At 43.8% G+C, this 16,281-nt stretch overlaps 1 protein-coding gene across 1 annotated transcript; it reads left to right on the top strand.

Annotated features, from left to right (window-relative positions):
* Positions 1–4,239: 4,239 nt before the first annotated feature.
* On the top strand, positions 4,240–5,528 carry LOC308381786 (mannose-binding protein A-like; the record flags this gene model as incomplete). Its single annotated transcript, XM_080859376.1, has 4 exons — positions 4,240–4,432; positions 4,756–4,842; positions 4,964–5,050; positions 5,140–5,528. 4 exons carry the CDS (start codon positions 4,240–4,242, stop codon positions 5,526–5,528), a joined length of 756 nt encoding a protein of 251 aa, XP_080715502.1.
* Between the last annotated feature and the right edge of the window lie 10,753 nt (positions 5,529–16,281).

Genomic DNA, 16,281 nt, shown 5'->3' with positions numbered 1-16,281 from the left:
CACACAACACCACACCACACAACACCACACCACACCACACCACACCATACCACACAAAACGAACCAACACAACACCACACCACACCGCACAACACAACCCAACACAACACGACACCACACCGCACCGCGCCACACCGCGCCACACCACGCCACGTCACGCCACACCACGCAACACCACACAACACAGCACAACACAACACAATTCAACACCACACTACACCACACAACACACCACTACACCACACAACACAACACAACACAACACCACACAACACACGAACCAACACAACACCGCACAACACAACCCAACCCAACACAACACGACACCACACCACACCCCGCCACACCACGTCACGCCACACCACGCAACACCACACAACAAAGCACAACACCACACTACACCATCCAACACACCACACAACACTACAACACACAACACCGCACAACACAAACCAACACAACACGACACCACACCACACCGCACCGCGCCACACCACACCCCGCCACACCACGCAACACCACACAACACAGTAGGGCTGGGCGATATGACGATATATATCGTGAGGACGATAGAAACGTGTCTATCGTGACCTTTCTCCTCTATCGTTTCTATCGTGATAAACTTATTTTTTCACTATTACAGCTAATATACATTTTAATATAATTTCACATCCTAATATAACATTTTGCTTTTCTTATTATGCAAACTCTAAGTTTATACAACTGTAAAAAAAGAATATTAAGATACATTTTAGAGAACGTGGTTTTGCGACACGACACCGCTTTACATTACGCTGCTTTGCATCATACGCTTGCGACATGATTGACGGTGAGAGCCCGCGAAATTTAATTCTGGTTTAAAAAAAAAAATGAATAATGGACGCGCTGCAGGAAGGTGTAACTGTTACCACCACAGCCGCTGTTATACAATTGGGCATCGACACCCATTGCTAATGACAGCGTCATTACTTTATTGCAGCAGTGAAAATCAAGACATTACAGACGTGCAAATGCTGGGGTGGCCCATTCAAATCAACGGAACTTTTTTGAACATTTTGGAGAGCCGTATAATACGAGTATAATACAAGTGTAGCCATTTATTAGCTGATTCTGTTCCATTTTTCTCAATGATGGTCAAATAGTTGTAGTTTAAGATGCACTATTTCGTTAGTTTAGATTTCTTTTCAGTATTTCAAAAGTGAAGGAGCTGTGGGAGCACAAGAACAGTGAGCATCTAGCAGCGATTATCATAGACATAGCATATGTGTATATGTCTTTGGCGTTTATAGCTTAACTATCTAGATTCTAAGTAGCATGGAGGTTTTTTTTGGTACTCCACGTAGATCATAAACCCTTGAAGATAAAAATGAAATTGGTTGGGAAATGTAAACGCTAATATGCTTTTTATCCAGATAAAACGCAGCTCCATCGTTTACTTGCGTTTGTTTACAGGACCATCTTCACTGTTGCACCAACGGGCTGAAGCGGTCAATGGGGCGTATGTGTAATGGCCAACTTCTTAATTTTCTTATTTTTATACGTGGCCATATAAGAAAATGTTTTTCTCATCATTATTGCTATAGCATATGAACAAACATTGAAAAGAAAGTTTTTTAATTAAATTAAACTTGATTTATCTTCTGAAAGTAGGCCTACATTAAAGAACCACTAAAAGTCACAAGCACTGGACTAAATGTCATGCACTTTGTTTTAATCTTACTATTTAAAGATTCAATGGAAACGTTCAGTACAATCTGCGTAATTGTGGTACAGGTCGTGATGGATCACACTTTTAAGTACACCCCTATCCAGTAAAGCAAGAGGGCATATCGTGATATATATCGCTATCGTGATATAAAATAATCCATATCGTGATATATGTTTTTTTCCATATCGCCCAGCCCTACAACACAGCACAACACCACACAATTCAACACCACACTACACCATCCAACACACCACACAACACTACACCACACCATACAACACCACACCACACCACACCACACCACACCAGTCTATATATACTGTAGGTCCACTAACCTACTGGGGCCAGGCATGGCAATGGCAGTGATGGATTCCAACTAAGAGGCAGCTGGTCCTTTTCTTGAAGAGGGACCAGGTTTGTTACAAAATCAATAAATCCACACATGTGTATATGTATTTGTGTGAGCATGTGTATCACTGTTGTCCCTGGAACCCTGGACACAAAGGGCATGCAAGTAGAGAGGGCAGGGATGAAAAAGATGAGAAGGAGAGAGAGATCCTACACTGCAAAAAAAATCAGCTTTTAAAAACAAGAAAAAAGTAATACAATGGGAGATAAATTATATTACTTAAAATAAGAAAAAATGATTTGCCAACAGAACAGGACATTTTGACTTACCAAGGATTTAAAAAAAAATAACCCAAATATATCTTAAAACTAGTGTGGCCAGATTAAAGACAAGTACATTTGTCTTGATTTAGACTTTGACTTTTCTTTTGTTAAGACGAAACATGTTGTCAGACAGAAAAAAAGCATATATTGGCTTGATTTAAGATATTTCATTTTACTGAGATTTCGATTTTTGAAGTGTACTTGTGAAAGATACTGTATGCTAGTTCTTATTTTCTTCTGTCGGGGCAGAGTCAGGGATTGAACCCAGGCCTGGATTGATTGTTTGTTCCACTGTGCAATGAGGGACCCAATTGACCTGTCGCTAAGCCCCGCCTTTCGAACGCAGACGGGCCAATGTCAGTTTACTAACAGCTGCACTCGGACATTGTGAGTTTACAGCTCCATAGGATAACATTAGAGGCCGTGATTTTTCGGTTGTTTTATGAGCTTTGTGGTAATGTAGGTTCAACAAAAATGGCCAAACGATGTGCATGGGGTAGATACAACACTGATACGAGGTATCATGAGAGGATAGGCAATGGGGTATATTGTATCTCATTTCCTAAACGAAAACAAGACCGGTCCAAATATCTCCGGTGTATTAAGCTGTGGCAGACCACACAGTGAACGCTACGTTCATTAACTTTCTGCCATACTCTTGTTAGGTTGGAATTTTCCTTTGCTAAAGCAATCAACTAAGCCTACATGATAAAAGGCATACTCATTATTCACAGTACCTGCTTACTTTCACCACTGATGTTATGCTAGGCTTAGGCAAGTTATCTCTGGTTCAAACTAGCTAACGTTAACGATTCACTAGCTGCGCTAGCGTAGCTTTGTCAGTAATGGGACAGTTTGTTAAACATTGGCCATTCTATTAAACAAATGATATGCACAAGTATACATAGGTTTAATAATGGATTAACATGACAACGTGAACGAAACACACTCATGCCGGTAATTAACAAGGTTACAATAACAAGCTAGACAGTTAGGACCATATGGTTAGGACACTGTCGTGTCAGGGGCAGGTAGGTTAATGCAAGTTACTAAACGTAGGTCTACATTCATATGCCTTCCTGATTAGTTAAATTAACTGAATGTGAATTCATTGTATCTTTCCCATGCGGTGCATGAACATTGCTGGTATTGGATGTATTTATCTGCAATCGCGATGACCGTGAGTTGAGGATTCTCCCTCTTGCATTGAGCTCTGTAAATTCTCGCCTCAAATGTAAGCTTGTTATCCACCATATCGAGTTTTAAATTGTATACATATCCCTCCATTGCATAATTAAGTCCCTTTTGAAGGCTTCTAGGCGAAATCAGGTCCTTTTGTCTCCAAAAGTTGTCTAGAGCCTCTTGGGATATAGTTTTGTCACTGATAGCTGCCATTGTAAACTCTATTCAGCTCTGATAACGTGTCCGAGTTAGCAACAGTCACAATGGGGGGCGGGGCTTAGCGATAGGTCAATTGGGACAGAGGGAGTCAAAGGCATTTATTCTTAAATCCAGACTTAGTCAAAAAGCTCACAAGACATTCAAAAAGGGAATGAAAAATGCATTGCTATTGCTGTTCTTGCATTTTTATTTCCTGGGTTAGATAAGGGGTGGATCAGGGTCGCCCAAATTCTTAACAAAACAGGAAAACATGAGTTTCTTTGGATGATCTTTGGGATGCCAGCACTTCCACTTCCTTACGCAAATGATGACAAAGTATTATGTGTTCTTCCTGTTGGTGAAATAACCTTGACTGTGTCTCAGTCAGGTCATTATCTCAGTACTGAGGATCTGTATAAATACTGATCAATTCAGATGCTGCTCAGTGTCACTCTGTCTTGTCCAGGGAGAACACAGCCATGGCTCTGTATCTCGCTGTCCTTCTGCTGTCTCTGATTGGTGGAGCACACACTGAGGCCCCGCCCAGCTGCTTGGCCTCGGCTGGTGTCCCTGGCAACCCTGGACACAATGGGCACCCAGGCAGAGATGGCAGGGATGGGAAAGATGGGAGAGAGGGAGTCCCAGGACTCAAGGGGGACAGAGGAGAACCAGGTTAGTGTGTGAGATTGTCTGCTCTACCTGGAAATAGTCTGAGACAATTTTTTTATTACTTTAAAGAGTACTTAATAGTACATTATATAGTACCTAGCTCGCACTTACAGTAGTTACATTCCTGCACTTTTATTTATTCCTTATGTAAAATAGTATCTATTATTACCAAGTCTCTATTGCTTGATTGTGCTCCTTTGTATGGCGGTTTGGATAAAAGCATCTGCTAAATTAATAAATGTAAATGTTAAAACTAACCAGCTTCCTGATATGATACACAGGTGTGCCGCTTGAGTGTAACGTGCTTCATGTGTTCTTATCTGCAGGGGTGCCAGTCCCAGGGCCTCCAGGCAAGATGGGTCCTGCTGGGCCGCCTGGTCTTAAAGGAGAGATGGGGGGAATGGGGACGCCAGGTAAGGAGTGTTATGATGAAGTTCTACATGTGTGTATCAGTCTACATTTACAAGCAGTTTGCGGGTATCTTAGTGAATTGTGGCACTGGAGGTTTTATGTGAACTTTCTGTGTTTTTCCAGTAGAGTCTGTAAAAACTGATCCTTTGACCAGGTCCTTGCAGGCAGATGTCCAGACTTTGACATCCAGGTTGTCTCTTATAGAGAAAGGTAAGAAGAAATCATACTTATGAAAGGTACTCTAGTTCTTGTTTTCCTCTGTCTTTACTGGGATGCCAATGATGCTTTCTTATTTACAGCTACAAGTTTCCGCATCTTCAGGAAGGTGGGAATGAAGTACTATGTGACTAATGGGTGGAAAGACACATTTGATGCTGGTCTGAAGCTCTGTAGAGATGCTGGAGGTGATCTTGCTTTGCCAAAAAGTGAAGAGGAGAACCAAGCTCTTGCGAAGATGTTATCAGATTTAACGGCACCTTTTGGATGGATTAGGACAACAGACAGGAAGACTGAAGGGACCTTTCTGGACGTGGATGAGAGCGCACTGAGTATCACAAAATGGAAACGTGGAGAGCCCAATAATTCTGGAGGTGTGGAGGACTGTGCTTTAATCTATAAAGAGACAGGCTTGTGGAATGATTATAAATGTGATAACAAATATCATATAGTATGCGAAATGGACAAATAAGACAATATTTGACCTAGACCAAGATGAGACCAAGGCCTTGGACTTTGATATGAAGACTTGTCTTGAGATAAAGACTGGTCTTGAGAATCACATCCCTGTCTGTCATAAAGAATAAAAGTGGGTTCTGTTTATTTGTAATTATTATCAAATCAAATACAAATAAGTGACCAATGCTAGGCCATCTACTCTATGTTCATTTCTGAAGTACATTAAAAGTTATTACAAAATTAATGAACTTTTGAACTTTTGAGGCACATTTGATAAAAAAAAAAAAAAAAAGAAATACTCACCAGCAGTTTCAATGGAGATGGTATGTGTCATCACATAAACTCTAACTGCTCACTGGAATCAGGAGAGATGAAGTTTGTTGTTGGTATGGGTTACGTTTAATATATACCCTAAATTTATGCTTTTAATAACAAAGTATTAGTAGTCCAAAATACTAACACTTTTTTCTGTTAGCATTGCCAAGCGTTATATGTACTGATGAGGACAATAGCCCAGCTGTATATGTGATATAATGTGTTATTAAGGGGATAGATAAACTTTATCTCTGCATATCGTTTATCTATCTATCTTTTATTTTCTATCTTATGTTATGCATTTTATTGTCACGACTTGACACCCTGTGTCACGAGTTGGGATCTCTGGGCCTCTAGAGGCCGCCAACTGGAGTTTCTTTTTTGTTTCCTGTGTTATGTTTGTACATGTGCCATTTTTTACTTCCTGTGTCTTGTCCTTGTGTTTCCTGACATGTGCTTTATCCTGTTTGTTTATGTTGCCATGTGCTCCCTTGTAGTCTGTCTCCATCCCTCACCTGTTCCCAATATCACCCTGTTTGTTAGCTTGATTTGTTCAGTGTGTCCTGTGTTGGTTCGTTAGTCAATGTGAGTCCAAAGTCTTGTAAGGGTTTCCAGTTTGTACGGTGAGAGAGTCTGTCCTGTTTAGCTGTGTGCTCCCTGTTTCCTTTCTCTACCGTGCTTCCTTGGTTGATGTTTTTGCCTTGCCTGTTTTGGGATTTTTGAGTTTTGGCAATTTTGATCCCCTGTGAGTTTTCCTGTGAGTTTTCCCGGATCTTCTACTTTTGAGTTTTGGTTAATAAATCCTGAGTTACACTTTATCTGGTCTGCGATTTAATCCTTTCCTGCCGTACCCGTGACAGAACGAACCGACCCAAGATGGACCCAGAAGACCGGATACTTTTTGACCCAGATGGCAACGTTTTTGACTTAGAGGCCAATAAAGCCTTACATTTGCTCCCCTGGGAACTTTTCTGGGACAATGGTTCATCGAGTGAGGAGGACCAGGACCCAGATGATGAACTCACAGAAGGTGCGTTTATTGATGGGGGTCCTATCCTAGGGGATCGCTTTTTTGAGAAGTCGGTAGTCAGAGGCGACCACACTGACTATACCTACAGGGAAAGTTCAGATAAGAAGGAAGAAATGTTCCCACCACTACTTGAGCCCGGACCCAGACGAGACTCGCTGTATGAGGGCAGTCGGCTGGCCATCAGGCATACCCCGTTCAAAACACCTGCTCAGGTCTCGTTCCCTTCCGTTCCAACACACCACTGTGTGCCTGGTGGGTGGATTGGTGGGGATTATTTCATGCGGGATCATTACTTTGTCTACACTGATGAGTTGGAAATGGTGGACACTGCTCCTGCACCTCGTCAAGCTCCAGCTCCCAGGCTGGCCCCTGCGCCTCGTCGAGCTCCAGCTCCCAGGCTGGCCCCTGCACCTCGTCGGGTTCCAGCTCCAACCCCTGAGCCATTCCACACTCCCGCAGCTCCTGCTGCTGCTGCTCCCGCAGCTCCTGCTGCTGCGCCTCCCGCAGCTGCTCCTCCTGCAACCGCTGCAGCCAATTCTGCTGCCCCCGCAGCTGCTACCCCTGCTGCTGCGCCTCCTGCAGCTGCTCCTCCTTCTGCAGTTGCCCCTCCTGCTCCGTACAGGGCGGCTGCCTCTGTCCCTGCTCCAGTGGCGCCTCCAGAAAATTATTCCAGGGGTGGCCAGTGGGGGCCACAGCAAATCTTAGGGTGGCATACAAAAAAAAAAAAAAAAACATAACCCAATTTAATAATCTACTATTTATTCTAATAAATCTATGTAATATGGTGTATACAGACATATTTTGATCTCTTGACTGTTAATGGCAAGTCTCAAACAAGCAATCTTGTTTTACATGTGTACGTATACTATACAGAAGCCTATTTCACAGTAGCTAAATAGTAGTACCATTTATATAACTGTACTTTTCCTTGACAATTACTCTAGTTTAATTTTGATGTTTAAATGAACAACACCCCAAAAATATTTTTGATATTGCTTTATTGTGCAGTGCACAGATTTACAGCACAGGTTATAATAGGTCCATTTAAATAGACAGTTAAACTATTAAAACAATTAAACAGTTCCATCTTAGAATATTGCCTAAATATATTCACAAGCTTGCCATTTTCAACAAAATCTGTATGAACAGAAATTAAACATTGAAAAAACAATGGACAATACATGAACAGTTCAGATACATTAATTTGCAATGAATTTGCAGAAATTGGATTGCTTTGTTTTTCCTTGAAAATAAAATTAAGATTGCACTTTGATAGAGCAAATGACCAAAAACATGTAGCCTAATCTTCTCAACCGAAATTAATCCTCAGGCATTCCTATCAAACTTTCGGATTCCTGGTATATTGAAACATGATGCCATTACATTACTGATGTTAGCCTATCTGAAATATCCATTTCAGTAGCACGGATATCTATTTTATCTCTGTAACTTTACCTGCTGGCCCAGGAACCGTCGCTGACATGGCGTGTTCTGTCCCTGATCTATCCACCTCTTCCAGTTCATTGCCTGTTCCTCCTCATTCTCATTCTCCCCTGGCTGTTTTTCCGTTTTTCATCCTCTGAAAATTGACACACCATTTCAGTATTAGTTGTTAGCTATGCTAACTTTCCCGCTTAGCAATGCTAGCGTGAATTCAACAATAATAAAAACGTAATGAGTAAGTTCAGTTTTAAGAATGAAGTAAACATATGTATGTATTTCCTTTGAGAGTTCACCATTGTGTGATATACATACCCACTAGAAGTTTTCTCGTCGGAAATGTTGTCCAAGTGCTGTTCAAAAGGTGTTGTCCAAGTGCTTGTACTGCTACGGTCTCCGTCTTCCACGTTTCCTTCAAATCGCTCATAGCAATCACCAGCAACGTCAGGGAGGGGGAGCTAGCTACAATGTCAGCAAGAGCAGCGCGCTGTATCTTGCTACAAAATCGTTTTCACATTACGAACAACTATTGTGAATTTAAAAAAAATCTCGAGTACAGATAATATTTAAAATAAATATGCATAATAAAATTTGTCTTAGGGGTGGCAAATGGGGTGGCAAAGAATGATTTTGGGGTGGCAGCAGCCACCCCTCGCCACCCCTTGGTGGCGCCACTGCCCTGCTCTGCCGATCACTGTTGACCTCATTGATTTCTGGTCCCTTTCTGTTCCAAACCTCCCTGCCCCCATAGTTCCTCGATCACCTTCTTCTGCACCTCCTGCTTCTGCCCAGGCATCCACAGCTCCAGCACCCCTGCCCCATGCAGTCTCAGCAGGGAGATCGCTGATGGCAAGGCTGACGGCGACACCACTGCTGCAGTCGCTGAACCAGCTGTCGCTGACCCGTCTGACCCAGCAGCCACCGCTGCCGACCCAGACCCCGCAGCCACCGCTGCCGACCCAGACCCCGCAGCCACCGCTGCCCACCCAGACCCTCCAGCATCTGATCCTGATGCAGGCCCAGGAACAACCTTGGGCGACACCGGCCCAGCAGCACCTCCTGATGGCATCGCTGCTGATGACTCCGCCGCCCCTGTCGTGAGTGCCCGAAATGAGAATCGCCCCAGACCTCTTCCATTGACTCCCATGTTAAATGCGTTTTTTTCACAAAACAGAGCTCTCAATGCATTCTCTATGGCTTCCGGGGGGGCTAGCCCCTCCAAGTCTAGTCATAAGTAAGCGACGCAAAAGCCTATGGTAAAAGCCAATGAGGACGTCACACAGCTTCGACAAAGGTATGTCAAGATGGCACCTGTTCAGCACAAAAACTCCATCCGCTCTTTGACAGAAACTTATTTTTAGTCAGCGTAATAATGAAGATAAATTGACCAAAAAAACAATTAGGACTTCCTTGACCAAAAGTATCCATTCAACAGTTTTCTACAAAGGGAGGGAAATTGGAACAAAAGAAAATTGCGTCGTGAAGTGGCTAACGCGGCCTGTATTTCTATATACCACTGTCACTTTTCATAGGTTTCACAGTGTGAACTAACTTTGAATATTTTTTTTATGTGATGACTTATTTTGCTTTTGTAAGCCAATACTTTCAAGATCAGTCAAAGTTTTTGACCTCGTTGGTTTTGACGTATGTTGCCCCCTTCTTTATGTTGTTAGTGGACATATCATGTGTCCTGTTCAGCTATGTTACATCATACAACATTTGAGACGTGTGGATAATGAAAAAGTGGGATCATTTAATGTGGAGCCACGTCATGTTTGCTTATGAAGGCTCCTGAATGTAACTTTCTTCCATAGCGTTCCACTTGTATCTTGCTACTCTAGCTATGTAGAAAGAGGGGAGATATTACTGTTGGTTGCTGTAATAGTGGACAAAAAGGTATTGCTGTATGAGTAAATCGGATAACTTAATGTACCTACTGAATGGGTCGCCTTAATCATTATCAAAAAAATTGCCCCCCCTGAGAATTTTTTTCAGGAGCCGCCACTGCACACCACACCACACCACACCACACCACACCTGACTCATTCAGGCAGCTGCCTCAGCCACCCAGCAGGGGAGCTCTAGATATCTGATACAGTATGCCCTGCCTATCTAATGTTACAGGGGAAATAACAAAGGGCAGGGCAGGCAGGAAGGGTATCTCTAGGTGTAGTGCTGAAACAGGCCGCCAGTGGAATGGAGTGAAATCACAGAGAAGGAGACTGAGGAGAAATTAAGGACTTAATGAAGGTGTTCACCAAGCTTGTTCTCACTGCTGTCTACTTTCCATGAGTGTGTGGCCTGTTTGTGTGTGTGGGGTCTGTGTGAGTGTGTGTGTGTGTGTGTGTGTGTGTGTGTGTGTGTGCGTGTGCGCGTGTGTGTGTGTGAGTGTGTGTGCGCGTGTGGTTCTATGTGTGTGTGCATGCATGAGTATATATACGTGCGCGTGTGTGTGTATGTGTGTGTGCATGCATGAGTGTGTGTATAAATCTGTGTGTGTGGGCGGTGGGTTCCAGCATTTGGGGTAATTCAGGAACAGGTTGCATCACAGACGTCACCTCATCAACGGAGCACCACAACAATCACTCTCAGCAGGAACCACAGTGGACTGGGATGGGGGGGGGCATTTCCTGGGATTATAAACTGTGTGTAAACACGATTATAGAGGATCATACAACCCCGGACACACACACACACACACACACACACACACATACACACACACACACTCATACACACACACACACACACACATTGTTTAATCTAAACACAAAACCATCATTGACGAAAAGAAAAAAAATCAGCTGTGCACATAAAAGGCTTTAGGCCGACAGCACTCAATGCTTCCTGTAAGAGATTGAGAGCATGAGTGAGTGTGTGTGTGTGTGTGTGTGTGTGTGTGTGTGTGTGTGTGTGTGTGTGTTTGCATGAGACACTTATCTCTGAGGTCCATCTGCACCTGAATGAAAGAACAAGAGTAAGAATGAACAGAACAGATGACTAGGCTAGACGGCTGACGGGATTTGGCAGCGAGGTTATTCCTGGATGACTGAGTAGACATAGTGCCCACGGTGTCCAGGAAGGGTGTTCTCAGACGTGTGTGTGTGTGTGGGGGGGGGATCATGATAGGAACACCACGTCCCAAAAAAATCCAACTCCACTAACATCTGGCGAGCCTCAGGATGACAGTGACTGACTGCACAGACCAGGCAGTGGGATCCATGCATTACAACAGTATGAAACATTCTTTACTCTGGACTCTTAAGACCATAACAGGGCTTGAGGACGGGGGGGAGAGGGAAGAGTAGGCCTGGCCACCTGAAGTTTGTTATTAAGCTTGTTGGCTTGATCTCAACGGTGTGCAGCTAAGAATAGTAGCTTCCCCACGACGCAGGCTTTACACAGCTGGTGTTGTGAGAGCCCAGAGCCTCTTGTTTGAGATGGGACGTGTTGTTTGAGGGTTGTGTTTGACACAAGAGGTCGTGTTTTTCCTCTCCTTGCTCGGAAGCCCCTCTGCACTTGTCCTCATATGCTTAGCTAAGCTGGGAATTTGTGACTTACTGGATGATTCCAGAACGTACCGGAACCAAGTTAACACAGATGTGCCTGATGTGGGCAATTTCCGGACCCGGTCAATTTCGGTCGGCCGCTATCTGGACTAACTTCCTTCACAACCAGAATCACAAGAAACCAAAGTAATTTATGAATCGCCTTCAATAATGTTTCGAAAAATATGATATTGCCATTCCTCAGACAAATTTTGCCAGGCTTAAAATGAAGGAGTTAGTGGAAGGCTAATGGTGTGCTGTTCTTGCACCATTTATTCCCAACCCATCATTTTTCAGTGTGTGTTATTCCGAGTGTGTGTGCTATTCCGAGCGATCTGCACCATTCAATCAGCCCATCTTTATGCTCTAGCTTTAAACTTTAAATAATGCTCCTGGGAATACGCAACTCAGACATATGGTTGGAGGTTAGAGGCAGGTTAATTGGACCATTGCACCATTCATTCCCAGCCCATCATTTCTCAGTGATCTTGACACAGCACCAGCCAGAACTATGCCAGATAAGGGCCAGACCTGGGCCAGATGCATTCCAGAACCTGCTGTTTTTATGGCAAATTGAAGTTTCTTCTTAAAGTGACTTAATTTAGATTTTCTCCATTTCAACTGATGAAAGAAAACAAGTAGTGTAAACAGGAATAGTAGTGTCTGCTGTGTCATCAGCACCTCTATGGAAACTCTTCACGTCCTAATGAAATTGCGTTATTCAAAAAAGTCTTCAAGCATTCCAAAAGTCTCCATATCCATGACAAGAACGTCCCTTTAGCTATACGATGTCATTGCATGATCTCGCATGGTCAAACCGTGACTGACTGACTGATAAAGACCAGTCTGTTCTCATCTACTAATCACTGCACCCAGACAGTCACCTTCCCCAGGCCAAATCTTCTGTGTGTGTGCCGCTAAAAGGACCCGTGGCGGTAGCCATGGCGACCGGCCGACTGGGTTCGGTGCGGCGCCTCACCCGCCCGCTGCTGATGTGCTGTGCGTTCCAGCCCGAGGTGCATTAGCGACCCAATCCCCAATTAGCCCCAATCTTGAACGTACCCTCGGCACATGGCAGCAGGCTGAAAGGCAGCAGGAGAGTCTGGGCTGAATGTGCCCTGAGCGGACAGTGACACAGACGGAGAAGAGACACAGGAGGACACGACTGGAGATGGAAAGACTAGATCAAGCAGCACCTAAGGAAAAGGATTCATCTGAATGCTACGTAAATGCAGTAAAAAAAACTAGAATGCGTTTCGTGAACGAACTGCAAGAGTGTGCTTGCTCTGTTGCAGCCATCAAGCACAAGCAACTGCAGTGGCCAAGAGCGCATCCCACACAGCAAAAGGACACCGCAGCGGATCCGCCGCGGAGGTGTCGCGGGTTCCGCAACGGACCCGCGAAACAGACCCGTATCGGGGTCCACTTGCACAGTCTAACAGATCCGGTACGGAGGCGGTAGTGGAGCCCGCATTGGCTCCGCACTGTATCCGGTCCGCATCCGTGCTTACCTCGAGGACCCGCCGTGGCTCCGCACTGTATTCGGTCCGCATCCGTGCATACCTCGCGGACCCGCCGTGGCTCCGCACTGTATCCGGTCCGCATCCGTGCATACCTCGCGGACCCGTCGTGGCACCGCACTGAATCCGATCCGCATCCGCGCTTAACACCTTATTACCTCCGCGGAGGTGGAGGTATATTGTACATATTCTTTTGTTTAGTAGCCTAGCCTACATTCATTGTGAGATTATGTCAAAACCTATTCCTAGAGAACCCTGTAGCCTAATGTAGATAATGAAAGTAGGAATATTTGTTTATATTATACCCTCATCTTCAAACAGCATCGAAATAGCCTATATTTAGTGCTATATAATAATAATAGGCCTAGGACGTTGCAGACATCAAATAGCTTGCCTATTCAACTTCAATGAAATGCTGCGCCACAAACAGTCTAAGTTGTCTCCTTATTCTACTTTGCCCTGTTTCTACAATTTGCATTATATCTGTCCATAAGCACAGCTTAACTATCATAAAATGAATAACTGATGAATGACGAGAAGTGCAATAAAAAAGTTTATTCAACAGTTGATTTAGTCAGGCGATTCGATTTAATAGGCTATTCCGTGTGTGGGGACTCAAGTGCGGACGGCACGGCACGTCTTCTCGTGGCCCGATCCCCAGTCAGATTGAACCACCTTATAATGTGTCGCGTGACCTCAGCCTCCGTAGCGGACCGTGTCAGAGCGTTTTTTCTGACTGCACCTGTAATCAAACAGACAGATTGTATGTTTATGAAAACAAAAAAAGACGACTTACACATAAAACATTCCCAAATCAACACTACACTGGATAACTCACATGGTAATTTACAACACATTAGGCGGGTCCTGTCCCAAGTGTAACCGGTGGCTTGTTCACTCTGCGTTGTGTTGTGCTGGCAAGCGGACACACGACTCTGTTTTGAATATTTTTTGTTCTGGAAGACAGCAGTTGACAAGGCAGTGAGAATCCAACCCTCTTCCTTAGAATTAAGAGACAGGGCATACAACCACACAAGCCACGAACAGCAAATACAAACTTAACAGTCTGCCCTCAAAAAGTCCTGCACGAAAACTCACGAACTTCCGTTACACAAGGCTAGGGGAGTAGCCTAGCCCCACACCAAAACCATACCATAAATGCTAGCGAAACCTAGCATGACAAGCTAACTAAACAAAATGAGTGTACAAACAAATCGGAATATAAACGAAACAATGACACACCTGGAAGACAGCAGTTGACAAGGCACTGAGAATCCTACCCTACAATAAATAACAATAGCATACATAAATATCAATACATTACAATGCCAGTCATTACCAACCTCTTAGCCCCCAAGTTAACTAGTCACAGGCTTATCCTATACCATGTGACAATAGTAAACTAATATATAATATGCACCGAATTAAACAAGTCACCACCACAATAATAATGTATAAGTGTAGACCCTGGACCCTCCTGTGTGATCGGCCCCTAAGTAATCTGCTGTCCATCTCGCTTGAAAGACACGCAATGCGGGGCGCATTAAATCGCCGCCAGATGCATCTAGATTATAATGCTAATTCCCTCGAGTGAATACGCTAAAATTGTAGCCTAACTACTACTACCATAGCATACAAGCTCATTGACTAATATTCACCCTACTTTATTGACCGAAAAACCAGTACCAGCGAAATTATCAGCTTGATGTATAGTTTGCATTGCAAACGTGAACATTAACACATTCACTAGCAATAACTTGCAAAATGTTGCAATCGCACCTAGCAGCTACATGCCGCTACCATAGGCTACATATGAGTAACTCATTAAAACAGACCAGACCTAATAACAATGGTTTTTTTTTAATCACTCTACCATAACATATTCTGCCGAAATTGCTATCCCATTTTAAATCAAATAGCTTCAGCCTCACATGATCATCACATCAGCTAATAGTCTGATGCATAAATGGTATGATACAATATCAAACAATATTATTTACACAGCATTAATATACATGATGATTAAAAAAAAAAACACAAAGGCAAATGTTTACTGTGAATCTCGCAATATATCAATACACTTACTTAAGAGGGCTCAGCTCAATGGTATAGGCTACTTCAAAGAAAATCTGGAAGCAATGAGAGGCGGCAAATAAAAATTCCACTGATATGGGCTCTGAAATGTAGCCACGGCCGTTACAGCCGTTAAGGCGCGTCCGCGTTCGTGGATCCGATCCTGATCCTCTTGGCGGAGCCAAAACGGTCCTCAAAGGCGCGTCCGGCCCCCGGATCAGATGTGGGTCCGCTCAGGAGCTGCTGTTCGATAGCAGCATTTACTGCGCCGGCCGGAGGCGGCGCTGATCCGTCCTACGGCATCAAAACGAATGTGACAGTCACGCGGGTTTGGCGATTCGAATGCGGATCCGCGTTTGAGTCTCCTGCTGTGTGGGATATGTTGTTGAGGGGCCTCACAGACTGATATCTGAGAACAAAATCTGTATAGTAGGCTACTGTGTTTTCTGTGTTTCAATACAACGTTGAATGCAGGTTGTAGGATGAATCTGCCAGCCTTCCAGTGTAACCATCACTGCAGTGACACTGAATACACCTTTTTGTTTTCAACCAATATATTTTAGCAAGCAACCAAGCTCAACCATTATATTTTGGCTCCACTGACGTTTAGACATATGAGGGTATCTTTGTTGTTCTGATTTTGTTTGTTTGTTTGCTTGTTTATTGTGAAAGGGTCTAGTCTTAAAATAGGCTCCAAGTGACATTATCTCTTATGGGGTGTAATTATTCCTCCAAAGGTCGCGTGAGGGAGACACAGGCTTGTTTTGATTTTGTATTGGTTGCGGATGCAATAAATCTTGTCTGTGCTTCAAATGTAAATATATTTATTGTCTCTCTATG

Source organism: Sprattus sprattus (genome assembly GCF_963457725.1).
Source record: "Sprattus sprattus genome assembly, chromosome: 20".
NCBI lineage: Eukaryota > Metazoa > Chordata > Actinopteri > Clupeiformes > Clupeidae > Sprattus > Sprattus sprattus.
The sequence above is the reverse complement of the archived record's forward strand: the minus strand, read 5'-3'. Positions and strand labels throughout refer to the sequence as shown.